This window comes from Mytilus californianus, unplaced genomic scaffold (genome assembly GCF_021869535.1).
Source record: "Mytilus californianus isolate M0D057914Y unplaced genomic scaffold, xbMytCali1.0.p SCAF_1, whole genome shotgun sequence".
Lineage (NCBI taxonomy): Eukaryota > Metazoa > Mollusca > Bivalvia > Mytilida > Mytilidae > Mytilus > Mytilus californianus.
The window spans coordinates 137823489-137836800 of NW_026262581.1; the positions used below are offsets into that span (position 1 = coordinate 137823489).

The following is a 13312-nucleotide window of genomic DNA, read 5'->3' on the forward strand; positions in this document are numbered from 1 at the left end:
ACAAAAATCGAACAAAAGTGGTTGTGAGTTTACGTATTTTGAAAAGGTATGCAGTTGTTTGTACACATGTGACATATATGATTTTGATCATGGCAAATAAACTTCATTTTAAATGACAATGGAAAATATCTATTGTCATATGTAATGCAACTATTCCTTAACGGTCAACCAAGTTTGAATGAAGTATTTGCAACTTTCGTAGATATTACTTTGACATTACCACTTAAAAACTTTCAATTCGGGAGTGTCCTTTAGCTGTAATTAACTAAAGACATACGGCTAAAAGACAAATTTGAGTACATACGCAACTTTCCTGTTATCTCATTCATTTGAATAATATGTGATTCATTAAAACAAAATTGAAATGAAAATGATTAAGAATAGTACATGTATTTGATACAATTTCAGCAGTTTAAACATAACCAAAAGACTTTGCGATTCCATTTAATGTTTTTTTTTAAATGTTTGTACATATGTTGTGGACGAAGTTTTAAAATGTTCTAATATATACATGCATATTAACCATAAAACAGCAATTGCCTCAAACAGACTGGAAAAGAAATCAAGATTGTGTCCATTGCAATCAACTCTTGTCGTCCAAAATACTGTACTAAGAAATATGAACTTGATATTGTCTCAAATGATTTTCTTATGTTAATACACACTGAATTTTATTTCCTGTTAGAATAATTAAATAAATCTTTGTTACATTTTAGATTGAAAGGTAAAACGGTTTAATCTACATGGACTTATATCGTACGATGGGGTCTCTCCAAGGGCTAATTCTGCTAATACTTTACCGACAACTGGTCCAAGTTTAAATCCATGACCTGAAATATATGAATTATAGTCTATATAACACCTGATATTACATGTCCTAGAATGGTTATGGTACACGCAAAAAATATCAATTTGTGACTACGTAAAATTATAGACTCGAAATCCATGGTCGTTGTAATTACCCCATCTTGAAACAAATACAAATTTCAATTTGACTTCTGAAAATCTGTTTCACAGATGACCACGTACATGTTCCTATTGTCGTAACCATAATCCCGTACTTTTTTCCTCGAATGTAACATCACAGAATGATTATTCTCGCCGAATTTGTACTTATATGAGCAACACGACGTGTGCCACGTTTGACGCAGAACCGGCGTACTCTTCCGGAATGTGTTCGTTTTTTTCGTCGTTTTTTTTTTGTTTTTTGCCATGGTGTTATTAGTTTTTTTCTCGACCTATGAGTTTTGAATGACCTCTTGGTGTCTTCTGTCTCTTAACTAAATACATGTCATTTTCAAAACACTAAATGTTAAAACTAAATTCTAAAATTGCATAATTTATATAAATTACAAACTGTAGATAAGAGGCACTTCTATTGAAAAGATTTACAAGAATGATAAGTTATATGAAAATCAAGATAAGTGATGATGGCCTCAATATTTCGATGTCAACTTTTAGAGGGGTCAATCAACTTTTATCTTCATGTTTTATAATGTTAGGACAAACACACATACACAAGCAATGACTTTGACAGACCAATTGGAATGATATATGTTTTGATTACATCGGTATTATTTCAGTTTCAGATATATGAATGATGTTCTGACCAGGGGCGTTTCTATGATATTTGAAAGGGGGCGTAGAATGAAATGTTGTGCCGAGCGAAGCGAGGCGAAAATTTTTTCTGACCTTTTTTTCCTAAAAAACATAAATATTTGTGAAATATGATAAATTGCCATATTCAATACAATATTACAATATTAGCAGATTACGAGTTTTTTTTTAAAGGGGGGGCGTACGCCCATTACGCCCTCACCTGGACCCGCCCCTGCTGACACTCAATAACCCTAATTTCAATGATGAGTGCTTACATGTTATATATCCTAGTGAACTTGAGAAGTATACTACCAAAAGTAGAAGGTATGTTTTTCATATAGTGATTGTTTTAGAATATATGACAAAAGTGATCATTTTAACTTTCCATTTGTCAACTATCTATTTCTCAGCTGTAACATACCCTCTGCTCCATTATATAGCGTTTACATTTATCAGTTAATACATTACGTTCATGCTTGTTCACACAATATGGACTTCATAAACAGTGGAGTGTTCCCTACACATGAGCTGCTCAGAGTTATGAGGGAAAAAGTATAACAACAAAAAAACGAACTCCAAGGTAAATTCAAAAAGGGGAAGTCCAAAAAACAAACTGACAAATTAAACGTTATCAACCAACGGAAAGAGTGGAAAACAACTTTCATATTCCAGACATGGTAAAGGCATTTTTCGAACAAAATTATGAGTATACGACTGAAATCGAAACATAAGTTTTACGATCACCATCACGAATTGGCTGACCAAAATAATTTGTCGGTGTCTCAACTGACTAGCTACATGTTTTTGAACTTAGTTCTGTAGATACCAATATAGTCAATTTGCAGTTTTATCGATTGTGTCCTATTTCCGATTGTGTAAATTTGCATGGCGGGTTATGAATGCATAGCAAGAGACGCCTAACATGTAGACCCACCCGGTCTCGCTTCTTTTGCCATTCAGTCGGTTTTTGTTTGTTATTTGAATTTGTCTGTTCCTAATCGATTTACTAGATTTGAACATCGGTAAACTACTGTCGCCTTAATTCAGAAAGCGAAATATATGCCAATTTGGCATTCGCTCTTATTATGATAGTGTGTCCAATTACCAGAAAAGCCTACTCCAATGATTATATTTGACCACTTTGGATGTTTGTCTAATACAAAATCTTCATCAGGTACCATCTGAAATGGAAACTATCATATAATATTTTGGAGTATCACAAAGTTAAATATATCATTATTAGTTATCTGACATGAAAATGACATTCTATTCCATGATTTCAGTTCAATCCAAATGAACATTAAACACCCTATATGGTTTTTATAACATTTATAACGTGGTTTCAGAGTAAAAAATTGTTAAATGACAACAAGAAGGAAATAAAGAAGAAACACGTCACCAGTACTTTGGGTATAAGGTTTTTTTTTTCTTTTTTAACCTATTACCGTGTATATGCATGGTTCCACTATGCTTGGTTCTGAATGGAGATTAGGAAAATGGTCAGCAACATATTTCTTGATTTTGGATATAACCCATTGATCATTTACAAAATCTCTGTCGTTTGGGTCGACATCTGGACCCCATCCCAAACACATCTGAAAGAGAATGAAACAATGTTTATAGTAACCATACTTTACATGAGTGACTCTATACAAACAGAACTGCTATGCGCTGTATAGTGAAGTGTTTAAAATTGTCAATCTAGGAACGAGGCTAATACTTATTTCTTATAGTAGACTTCTTTTGAAAGGATGAACCCTGACGCCAGACGAGGGCAGTGCGTTGAAATAATTTGAATAATAATTATTAAGTATTTTCATACCCATGGAGATAGAGTTTACTCTTCGAAGCTCCTAAGTTTTGTATGAGGATTATGTTGCTAACACGTTGGTTGTATATGTATTGTTTTGTCTGACGATAACTGCTTACATATTTCCTTACCTTTTTTCAAAATTGCAGATCTTAATTTTACGATAAATCTGAGGTTTCAAGATAACAATTCAAAGATTCACTATACTACAATCATTTTATATTCTCCTATTTGATGATTACCTTGACATAACCAGGATATTCCATACTAGGTAAACCGTATACACTGTATTTTCCATCAATAGCTTCACTCTCATAAAACGTTGGGAATTTGCCTAATCCGTATTCTCCTGGATTTTTCTCTTTCCAGTAACATACGTTTATTCTTATTGGCTGTAAAACAATTTCTAAAGATTATGGACAACAAATCATTTCGTTTTAGAAATTTTGAAATGCTTCTTTTAAAATGAAGAACGAAAGACTTTCAATTTAGATTCATGTTGATTTTAATAGAAAAACAAAGGATATGGCGTATCCATTCATGACACAAAACCAGTACATGCACAGCAAAAAAACACACAAAAAGCAAAGGAACCGCGCTTTTATTGCTGTTCTTCATCTCAAAGTCACAGTGAGGCCTTCAACATTTTGTTTGAATATATTTTAATCCATTCGTAATGAATATTTGCCTCTAACATCATAAACTTACATTAGATAACCGGTTCTCTGAAAGTTTTTTAATCGCCTTAAACCTCTTCTAAATACGTTTTGCGCATTACCACATTAGAAATCAGTCTATGCTTATGTGACGTGCAAGGTTAAGTAACTCCTGCTTACAAGTGGTACCCTCATGACAATGATAACTTTGATTAAGAAGAACGGGATTATGTATTAGATAAATGAAACACATTTGTTTCATAAAAAAGAATGGCCAACGTAGATACAAGTATCTTGTTTTAGGGAGGGATAAATCCTACTTTGTTATAAATCACTCTGATTCAAACAAAAAATTCTCTGAAACTGACATAATCAAGATACTTGGACGTGTTTTTCAACAAACAATCGGCATTCCCATGGGAGTCATATGTGTTTCTCTTCTTGCCGACTTGTTCCTTTATTTTTATGAGGCTGACTTCATACAGGCACTCTTTAGGAAGAAAGAAAAGAAGTTAGCAGTATCTTTTAACTTTACTTTCCGCTATATAGATGATGTTCTCTCACACATTTTGGTGACTATGTTGAACGCATCTATCCCATCGAACTTGAGATAAAGGATACAACAAATACAGTTAAGTCTGCCTCATATCATACATCTAGAAATTGACAATGAGGGTCGGTTGAAAACAAAATTTTACAACAAAAGAGATGATTTCAGCTTCACAATTGTGAATTTTCCATTTCTATGTAATAACATTCCAGCAGCGCCTGCATACGGAGTATATATCTCCCAGTTGATACGATATTCTAGGGCTTGTATTTCCTATCATGATTTCCTTGATAGAGGGTTGCTGCTCACAAGGAAGCTATTAAACCAAGAGTTCCAAGTGATGAAGCTGAAATCATCCCTTCGTTAAATTTACGGACGCCATCACGAAGTTAGTTGACCGTTATGGAATATCCGTTTCACAGATGATAATGGATATGTTCCAATTGTCGTTACTACAATCCAGTCCCCTTTTCCCTGAATGTGACCTACCGAATTAGACTTGAAACCGGGTTTGTACTAACATGAACAGCACGACGGGTGCCACATATGGTGCAGGATCTGCTTACTCTTCCGGAGCACTCGAGATCACCCCCAGTTTTTGGTGGGGTTCATGTTGCTCTGTCTTTAGCTTTCTATGTTGAGTGTTGTGTACAATTGTTTGTCTGTTTGTCTGTTTGTCTGTTGGTCTTTTTCTTTTATAGCCATGGCGTTGTCAGTTTATTTTCGACTTATTAGTTTGAATGTCCCTTTGGTATTTTTCGCTATTTAACCAATATTTTCCTTGTAAAAAACCAGTCCTATGCCAAGGAAATCTTGATAGGAAAAAGGTCTGAAAGGGGTGTACCAACTGGGAGTGCAGATACCACTTAAAACTTGAATGTTGCTGCATTAACTGATCGATTCGAAAGCATCAAAACATGTATTCATTGTTTTAGTTCAATGGGTATATGCCAAAAATTAAAGTAGTGCGTTAATGTCCAATAAATTATTATTACGGAACTTATAAATAGACCCCGCACAAAAATTACTATAAATAATACTGATGTCATAGTACATGTCAAGACATTAAGCAACTTAGAACCAGGAGTCTGAGCAGGTAATAACTCCCTAAACATGTTTCCAATGAAGTAATTTCTTTACTCTTTTCTCTAAAAAGAAATCCTAACCTTCAATGGTATGTGTATCCCTAACGTTGGTAAGAGTTGTTTTGCCCATGGTCCGACAGTTAAGATAATACTTTTACATGTATACTGTCCTTTCGTCGTCTGTACAGTTATCACTGACCCAGGGATAATATTAGTTAGTGCTTCGTTGTCCTTCAATATGCCACCATTTTGTCTGAATATATCCTGTATGAAATGTGAAAGGTACACAATTTGTGCAATTTAAAATTTCTATGATCTATATAATCATTATTATTTATAAATCAACTCAAAATTTCGAATTATAAATATAGAAAAACTTATTTTCTGGTCAACTGCATTAATAGGTTAGTACAGGTAATATTAGTATTTTTACATATAATTATATCAATATGTATTTTTATATCTGTATTTCATGCATTGTACTTTGTTGTTCCATTTCATGATATCTCAGTGCTTTATTAGTCTTATTTGTTCCCTTTTTGTTTTTGTTTTTCTTAAGTGTCTGCTGATGTGCTTTCTTATTTTGTATTTTCCTTATCATTTTCTCATAAGCATACCTGAAAAGCTCGTAGCCCCTTATCAGCTAAGAGTATCCCAGCACATGTATCTAGAACAAACACATAATTCGTTGGAAATGTCATCCTAGGATATTTGTTCCCTATATCATTTTGGTTTGTAACTTCTACTGGTATTCCGTTTGTCTTTGAGAATTCTATAGTCCCATTTATAAATGTATTGTCTCTTGGACCAGTGCACAACATTCCAGTCTCACTTTAAAACACAAATAATTCATGTAAGAATTATATTAACGTAGTATTTCCTTTCATTTGGATCTAAAAAAAATTACTTTACTTAAATTTAAAAGGCCGCAATTAAAATTGACTTGCTAAAGATGAATTATAAAGATGCTGATTATATCATAAATTCGATAGGCAAAATCTTAAATTCCGCTGAAGTATTTATATGTTATTTCTTATACTTGTAAGTGACATGAATTTGAATAAAGATATATAATGTTTACGTCAATGAGACAGCTACCCAGCAGCACAAAAGACGTGTTGCAATATTGAAACATATTCTTTAAATAATTTTTAACACGTACTGATACAGTGTAGTGTTAGTTTCTTTTTCCAGAAGATTCCAGGAGTTATAAGCCTCCTCCATCATAATGGCATAGTGTTTATACACGCCATAAGCTTTCCTTGTGATTCGGGTCTGGCCATGTGAACTTCCACGATTATGTGGAATAGGAAACTGTAACAAAATTATAAAATTTTCAATTAATATCAATCATTAATGTTTTACAGCTAAAATGACAAAATGAACAGAAAAAAATCGAAGGATTACATAAAGCCTTCAACAATAGACAGATGCGTATACAGAATGCCAAGCCCAAAATTAACACGAGTATATAAAAGTGAATTAATTAAACAGAAACTATCACAGATCTGCCATCAACACTTTATTCTTCAAATAAAAGTAATATTAACAAAAACATTAATAAAAGAAATAGATAAAAACTGACGAAATTCTTCGCTTGAGACAAGCCCGTACATTTTTATGTGTGTGCAAGGACGTCTAGGAGTTAAACGTTGGGAAGCCAAAGATGTATAATTGCACGGGAGGCTGTATATCTAGATCTGAAAAAAGATGATACGAGACTACTAATAGCTCTCTTTTTTATTTATTATGAATAACTGAGATAAGGGGTATACGTTGATATACCAACAGCCGCATTACATATAAACTAAACCCATTTTTTTATCTACTGCAATGACTTCATGGGGAACTGTTCACATGCCTGTGGGTAGTGAGTGATGAAAGAATGCCAAAAAGACATGTATTTTTCATCAATAAGAAAACAAGTTATAAATAATTGAAGACGGGACGTATTGTCGGTTTACATTGTACGTTTAAAGATTTAAAATTTGTGGTTTTTTTCGTATTTGTTATTCAATGAAAATTTTTCTTTATATTCCCTACAAAATAAACAGAAAATCGAAATATAGCATATGATTTTTTAAGAAATATTGCCGTTTATAAATTTTGAAATTATAAAGAAACTAAGGTTTCAACTCCCTTAGGCAAAGTTGACCTCCGATCGATTTGGCTATTTTGTTAGGTCCTTTTTTGGTTATATACCTCTTCAACTGTTTCGGTTCTTATACATTCTTGGCTTTCGAATATTCGGCTGTGAGCGTTCCTGATGAAGGTAAATCCAAAAAAGCGCTTCGGAGGCATGAAATTAATAACGTGTTGTTTTCATTTTTCCCCATAGAAATCATCTCCCTTGAGCAGCTATTTTTATCTAACGGCTATTATATTCGCAAGCTTTCTATAGTAGCGAGTACGGTTTGACCCTGCTTTCTATTGAAATATCAGCCGTCTTTTACTGACTTTTCGATATATTGTCAGGATAGACAGCGGGGAGGGGTGCAGACTTAAAACTGCTTTAAATCCAACAATATTGTGTCTGTCTCACGTCAGGCTATCTGGACCATATGTTGTTTGTTGTTGTTTTCTTGTGTGTACGTCTCCTTTTTTCAGAGGTTTTTGGTTGTGTCGTATGTTGTTCTGTCCAAATACGTTTGATGATTCCTGTTATCCTTTTGGAGTTTTTTGTAAAATTTAATGTTTTGTGTAATAAGTGTACATAATTCTGCAAAACCTTACAATTGACATTCCATTTTGGTTTCTTAAAGTTTTGATTTGTAAAAGTTAAATAATTGAGATTTTGTAGCGCAAATCTGGGAACAGTATATCTAACGTTAATATATATGTTCCTGTGCAAATATAGGACATTTTGAAATAAAAAAAAAAAACAACACTTTATGCAATATAAGATATATAATTTTAAACTTTACCCTTCTCAGTTATGATTATCAACTAAATTGTACTTCAGAACATATAATGATTTGGAAAATGAGTTTTAAGAAATCTATAACGACTAAATGCACCAACATCCGTCAAACGAAACCGTTGTAACAAGTTATACCGTTCTTGATTTTTTTTTAAATTCGTGATTAAGAATATAGTAAATTTTCATGAATTGTAAAAATGTGTGATAACGAATAAAAATCGTACTAAAGATTGCCAAAGTTTGTGATAAGTAAATCTTCATATTCTTTATCACGAATACTTATCTTATTAAATTCTAATCCTTTTTGCATTTTAATCCGTGATCACTATTTTATAATTTCTTGATATCAAATTCAAACAATATATTTGGAAAGAGAGGCGAAAGATACCAAAGGGACATTGAAACATATAAGTCGAAAACAAACTGACAATGCCATGGCAAAAAACGAAAAACGGCCAAAAGATAAACAACAATGCACACTACACAACATAGAAAACTAAAGACTGAACACGGAACCCACAAAGGAGTTTCTAAATGGGCTTATGTGATATGTTTGATCTCATTCGTTATCTGTACATGAAAAGTAACAAAAATACCGAACTCCAAGGGATTACTGTTTTTAAGATCTTTCATTTGTTTATTTTTTGCAGATGTTTTTTTTTTTTCCGAAATACGTGCCCTTTTTTATACATATTTTACCTACATGTCCCAGACGGTCTCCGGTCAATATACTGTAGCACGCTAATATATAGTGTGTGTGCCATAGAGTGCTCCAATCTCCCGTAAAAATGGATCTTGGTTAGTTTGTGTTTTTGTTGGTTTTTTTGTCACTATTTATTGACGTTCATCCCGCATCTACGTTTATTGATATTTATTTAATTACCTGTTCCAGTAGTAATGTAGATTTACCTTTCTTGGCTAACTGGTATGAGGTTGCTGACCCTTCTATTCCAGCACCGACAACAATAACATCGTAATTATAGTCGCTGTTCATTTTAGTGTTCCATAAAATATATTGACATACAAGTACAGAATTAATACGTGTTTACGTACACCCGAATTCTCACAGGTTGTACACTACATATAAACGAGATAAACATTTTTGTATTACCACAGATGCATTACTGCCTGTACAGTTTTATCTTCCGGTAATCAGTTAACAAGTAATAGCTTTTCTAAAAAGCTTGTCGTATTTTAGCTGATTATATTGAGATCGGTGGTTTGTGGGTATAGGTATTTTATTGGAATCTTGCACTCCAAGCAATATGAATATATAGTGTTTTTATTTCTCCTGGATTTTGTTTTTAGTTGTAGTATTGGTGGATCAGGGTTATGATGGAAGGAGGCTTTTACAGTCACATATGATATAATCCAGACCTCCCTCTCAGTCGACATTTGAGATCCCCTGGACACACTAAGGCAGATCTCAATCGACTGACCATTACAGTCATAGACCACAACACTGCTTGGTCTAGGGAGGATAAACTCACTTGGGAAAGATTTTGGATAAGAAAATTTAAAACTTTGGCACCAAATGGGATAAATGAAAAGATGTAGTTCGAATTCGCGCAGTGCTTTACATTTGGGTTATATTATTATTACTACACAGTATCTGTTTCTATTTCTTTACCTTTGTCAACTCCTTAATTTTTTGTAATTATACCAGTTTAAATTTGCTTGGTTCTATTTATTTTGGATGTTTAAATACACAGCCTCTGCTGTAACTACTCTACTGTTGTCAAATTTGAAATATTATACCCGCGTAGATCAGGCAGTGCTGTTTATTGGAAATGTATTTCCACACTATCGTTATTGTAACATCTTAACTGTCGTCACCTGTGAAATTTTAGAATTGTACCAATTCATATCACACATTACTATTTTTATTTGAAGCATATCTTTGCAGTCTCTGTTGTAAATAGCTATATAACCTAAGTCATTTTTGAAATTTTAGAATTGTACAAGTGTCTCTATTATGTTCGGTTTTAACTGTTTTATTGTATAAATTTCAAGATTGTTATAGTTTAATCAGAATAGATTCATATGATTCATTTTACATCATAATCATACAGATGAAGGATATCTGTTATCCGAAATATTTATAGATAATTACATTTAATGTTTCCTTTTATTGTTCTTCCCTGGCCGGGATTCGAACTCATGCATATATATATATATAATAGCTAGAGTAGCAATACAAACACTTTTCCTTTGTTTTGAGAAATATGATTGTTTACTGTTTATGACAGTGCAAGTAGTTTTAAAATGCATACTGTGTCTTGACAGTTATGTAATAGTTTGTGAGGTTATAATCAACTTGATAAGAAAAACGTATTATTTACTTTTGAGGATTACTGCTTGACAAAATGGACTACTACAGTAGGCCGTTCAAATATGAGAATATTACATCTTATATGTATAGAAGTGATGAATATCTTTTCTGGTTTTTGTCTTACTTAAAAGAAGCAATTAGTTTTGACGGTACAGGTTAAGTGTTGTTATTACTCATTTACAGATGTAGTAATACTGTAAGATGTTTTGTGTAAATGGATTTGGAATGAAATATTAATTGCAAATCATTTTCTAGAACATGTTGTCAGCTGGCTTCTTATATCTTTTAATATATTACGTTGTGGTTTGTAATCTTGACAATTTTTGTGTAAGTTCTATAGATGAGAGCTTCATATTGGTATAAGCATTTAGTGCTTTATATTTGGTTGCATGTGTAAGCACATGCTTTTGTTATTTGGAATATTTATATTTTCATTTCTGATGGCAACCAGTTCATGTAATACATATAGTCAGGATTATTGGTAAGCGATAGTTGTTAGTTTTATTTGTTTATGTTTATTGTCATGATTGATATGGACTATATAGCTTGCTGTTTGATGTGAGCCAAGGCTCCGTGTTGAAGACCGTACTTCGACCTATAATGGTTAACTTTTACAAATTGTGACTTGGATGGAGAGTTGTCTTTGGTACTGATATGACATCCTGTTATATCTATCTACAAGATTGAGAACACATTTGTTTGTAATAAAACATATTTAATTCTATAATATCATATATAATAATTTATTGGTAATTTGTGCATTTTTCCTTTGATGTGTACTCTCTGATAATGTCAGTATCAGTTGACTGGACGTGATAGAAAAATTATTGGGTCAGTTCGCAATTGACATGCGTTGGTACACCGCGTACGGATCTTCATTCCCCTTTGTTGTTGTTGTGATAGAGGTTACTGACATAAAAAAAATTACTGAGAGAGAATAAATGAAAACTGCTTCAAATATAGTCAAATTGGATTTAAATGAACGTTTTGTTTTCATTATTTAATAACAACGGCTACATCAGGGATAAAGATATCAAGAATTGGCCATGGTTCTACCTTAAAAGTTGAAATTCGAATCCAGCATTTAACAGTGGTATCAATTATACTGTTCAGCTGTACCAATGTTTTTATTACGTTTTGGATTTTTCAAATATTTCAACCTCCAGCATCACTGAATTAAGACATTAATTGTCGAAATAGGCATCTGGTGCATACAAATGGGTACTGTTAATGTTATTATAAAGCTTTTTTTTTTGACATTTTGCTATCCCACTGATAGAAAGTAAATGGAAGAGAGGGTTGAGATCCAACAATAATTGGTTAAAATCCGTCTCATAATAATGTGTCTGTTCCACGTTAGAAACTTCGTCAGCAGTTGTCTTGTGTCTTACTTGTATATAGTGATGTTTTTCGTTATTTTTGTATTTGGTGTTAAAGGCAGATCTTTTTCGGTTGCTTTTTTATACATTCACAACTTTGATAGACTGTAATAGATTAAGAACTTGGTATATTGCATAAACATGTGTTTGATGAGCAGATAATATGATACTCTTCAAAGGTTCTTTTTTCTCTTTTTGTTATTGAGCTTCTGACGTACTATACTATGTCTAGTTTTGAAGACTGGTCTTTGTTTTTACCTTGTTTTTTTGGTTTTTGCTATGGTTCGGACAGTCTCATTTCCAATAAGGCGTTTTAATTGTTCCTTTTGTTTCTTTCTCCTTTTTTGTCTTCATTTTTCTTCTTATTCAATAATTTTAAATTAAAATGGAACAACATAAATCTGCCATCAATGTCAGATCCTTAAACAAAAAAAAAACCACTTAGATACAAGACGAGATTTCTACTTTTGGAGGGGCAAGCTATAACATTTTGTGCGGCAAAACTGCTTTTCTTTCCAGAGCCTTATTTTTCTAATAAACAATACAGGGAAATTTAATAAAAGTTAAAAAAAAACATTACTGAAGTATCGATATGATAATAGCCTTTAACACAAATGCAGAAGACATAGCCAATACTTAAATATTCAATATCAAAACAAGCTCACAATCACTGGAAACAAGTAGCTTAATCTGGTAGTAAAGAAACCATGACAAAAATAATAGAATTGAGAATGGACACGGGGAATGTGTCAAAGAGACAACAACCCGACCAAAGAGCAGAAATAGCCCAAGACCAGCAATGGGTCTTCAACGCAGCGATAGAATCCCCACCGGGAGTCGGCACATAAACAATAATGTATACTAGTTCAGAGAAATGGACGCCACACTAAACTCCGAAACATATACATGAACCAAAATTTTATAAAACACAAAAGACTAACAAAGGCTAGAGGTTCCTGACTTGGGACAGGCGTTTCTTAA

At 32.9% G+C, this 13312-nt stretch overlaps 1 protein-coding gene across 3 annotated transcripts; it reads right to left on the bottom strand.

The window, feature by feature from the left end:
• Positions 1-428: 428 nt before the first annotated feature.
• On the bottom strand, positions 429-9761 carry LOC127736453 (peroxisomal sarcosine oxidase-like). 3 transcript variants are annotated; one of them, XM_052247004.1, is made up of 8 exons: positions 9504-9761; positions 6863-7014; positions 6318-6531; positions 5782-5964; positions 3652-3801; positions 3045-3194; positions 2705-2780; positions 429-830 (listed from the first exon to the last, which is right to left on the bottom strand). In XM_052247004.1, the coding sequence occupies exons 1-8, from the start codon at positions 9612-9614 to the stop codon at positions 706-708; spliced, it is 1161 nt and encodes a 386-aa protein (XP_052102964.1). In that variant the 5' UTR covers positions 9615-9761; the 3' UTR covers positions 429-705. The 3 variants fall into 3 exon arrangements, with proteins under 3 accessions (XP_052102964.1, XP_052102979.1, XP_052102970.1); XM_052247019.1 differs by having other exon boundaries at positions 9530-9649; XM_052247010.1 differs by lacking the exon at positions 2705-2780 and having other exon boundaries at positions 749-830.
• Positions 9762-13312: the final 3551 nt, after the last annotated feature.

What these genes read in the sequence shown, in the direction of transcription:
- LOC127736453 (XM_052247004.1), bottom strand. Translation starts at nt 9,614, where the DNA reads ATGAACAGCGACTATAATTACGATGTTATTGTTGTCGGTGCTGGAATA. An exon ending in ACTAACACTACACTGTATCA is followed by an intron (nt 6,532 to 6,862) that starts GTACGTGTTAAA and finishes TGTGTTTTAAAG; the next exon opens with TGAGACTGGAATGTTGTGCA. An exon ending in GGATACACATACCATTGAAG is followed by an intron (nt 3,802 to 5,781) that starts GTTAGGATTTCT and finishes ATTGTTTTACAG; the next exon opens with CCAATAAGAATAAACGTATG.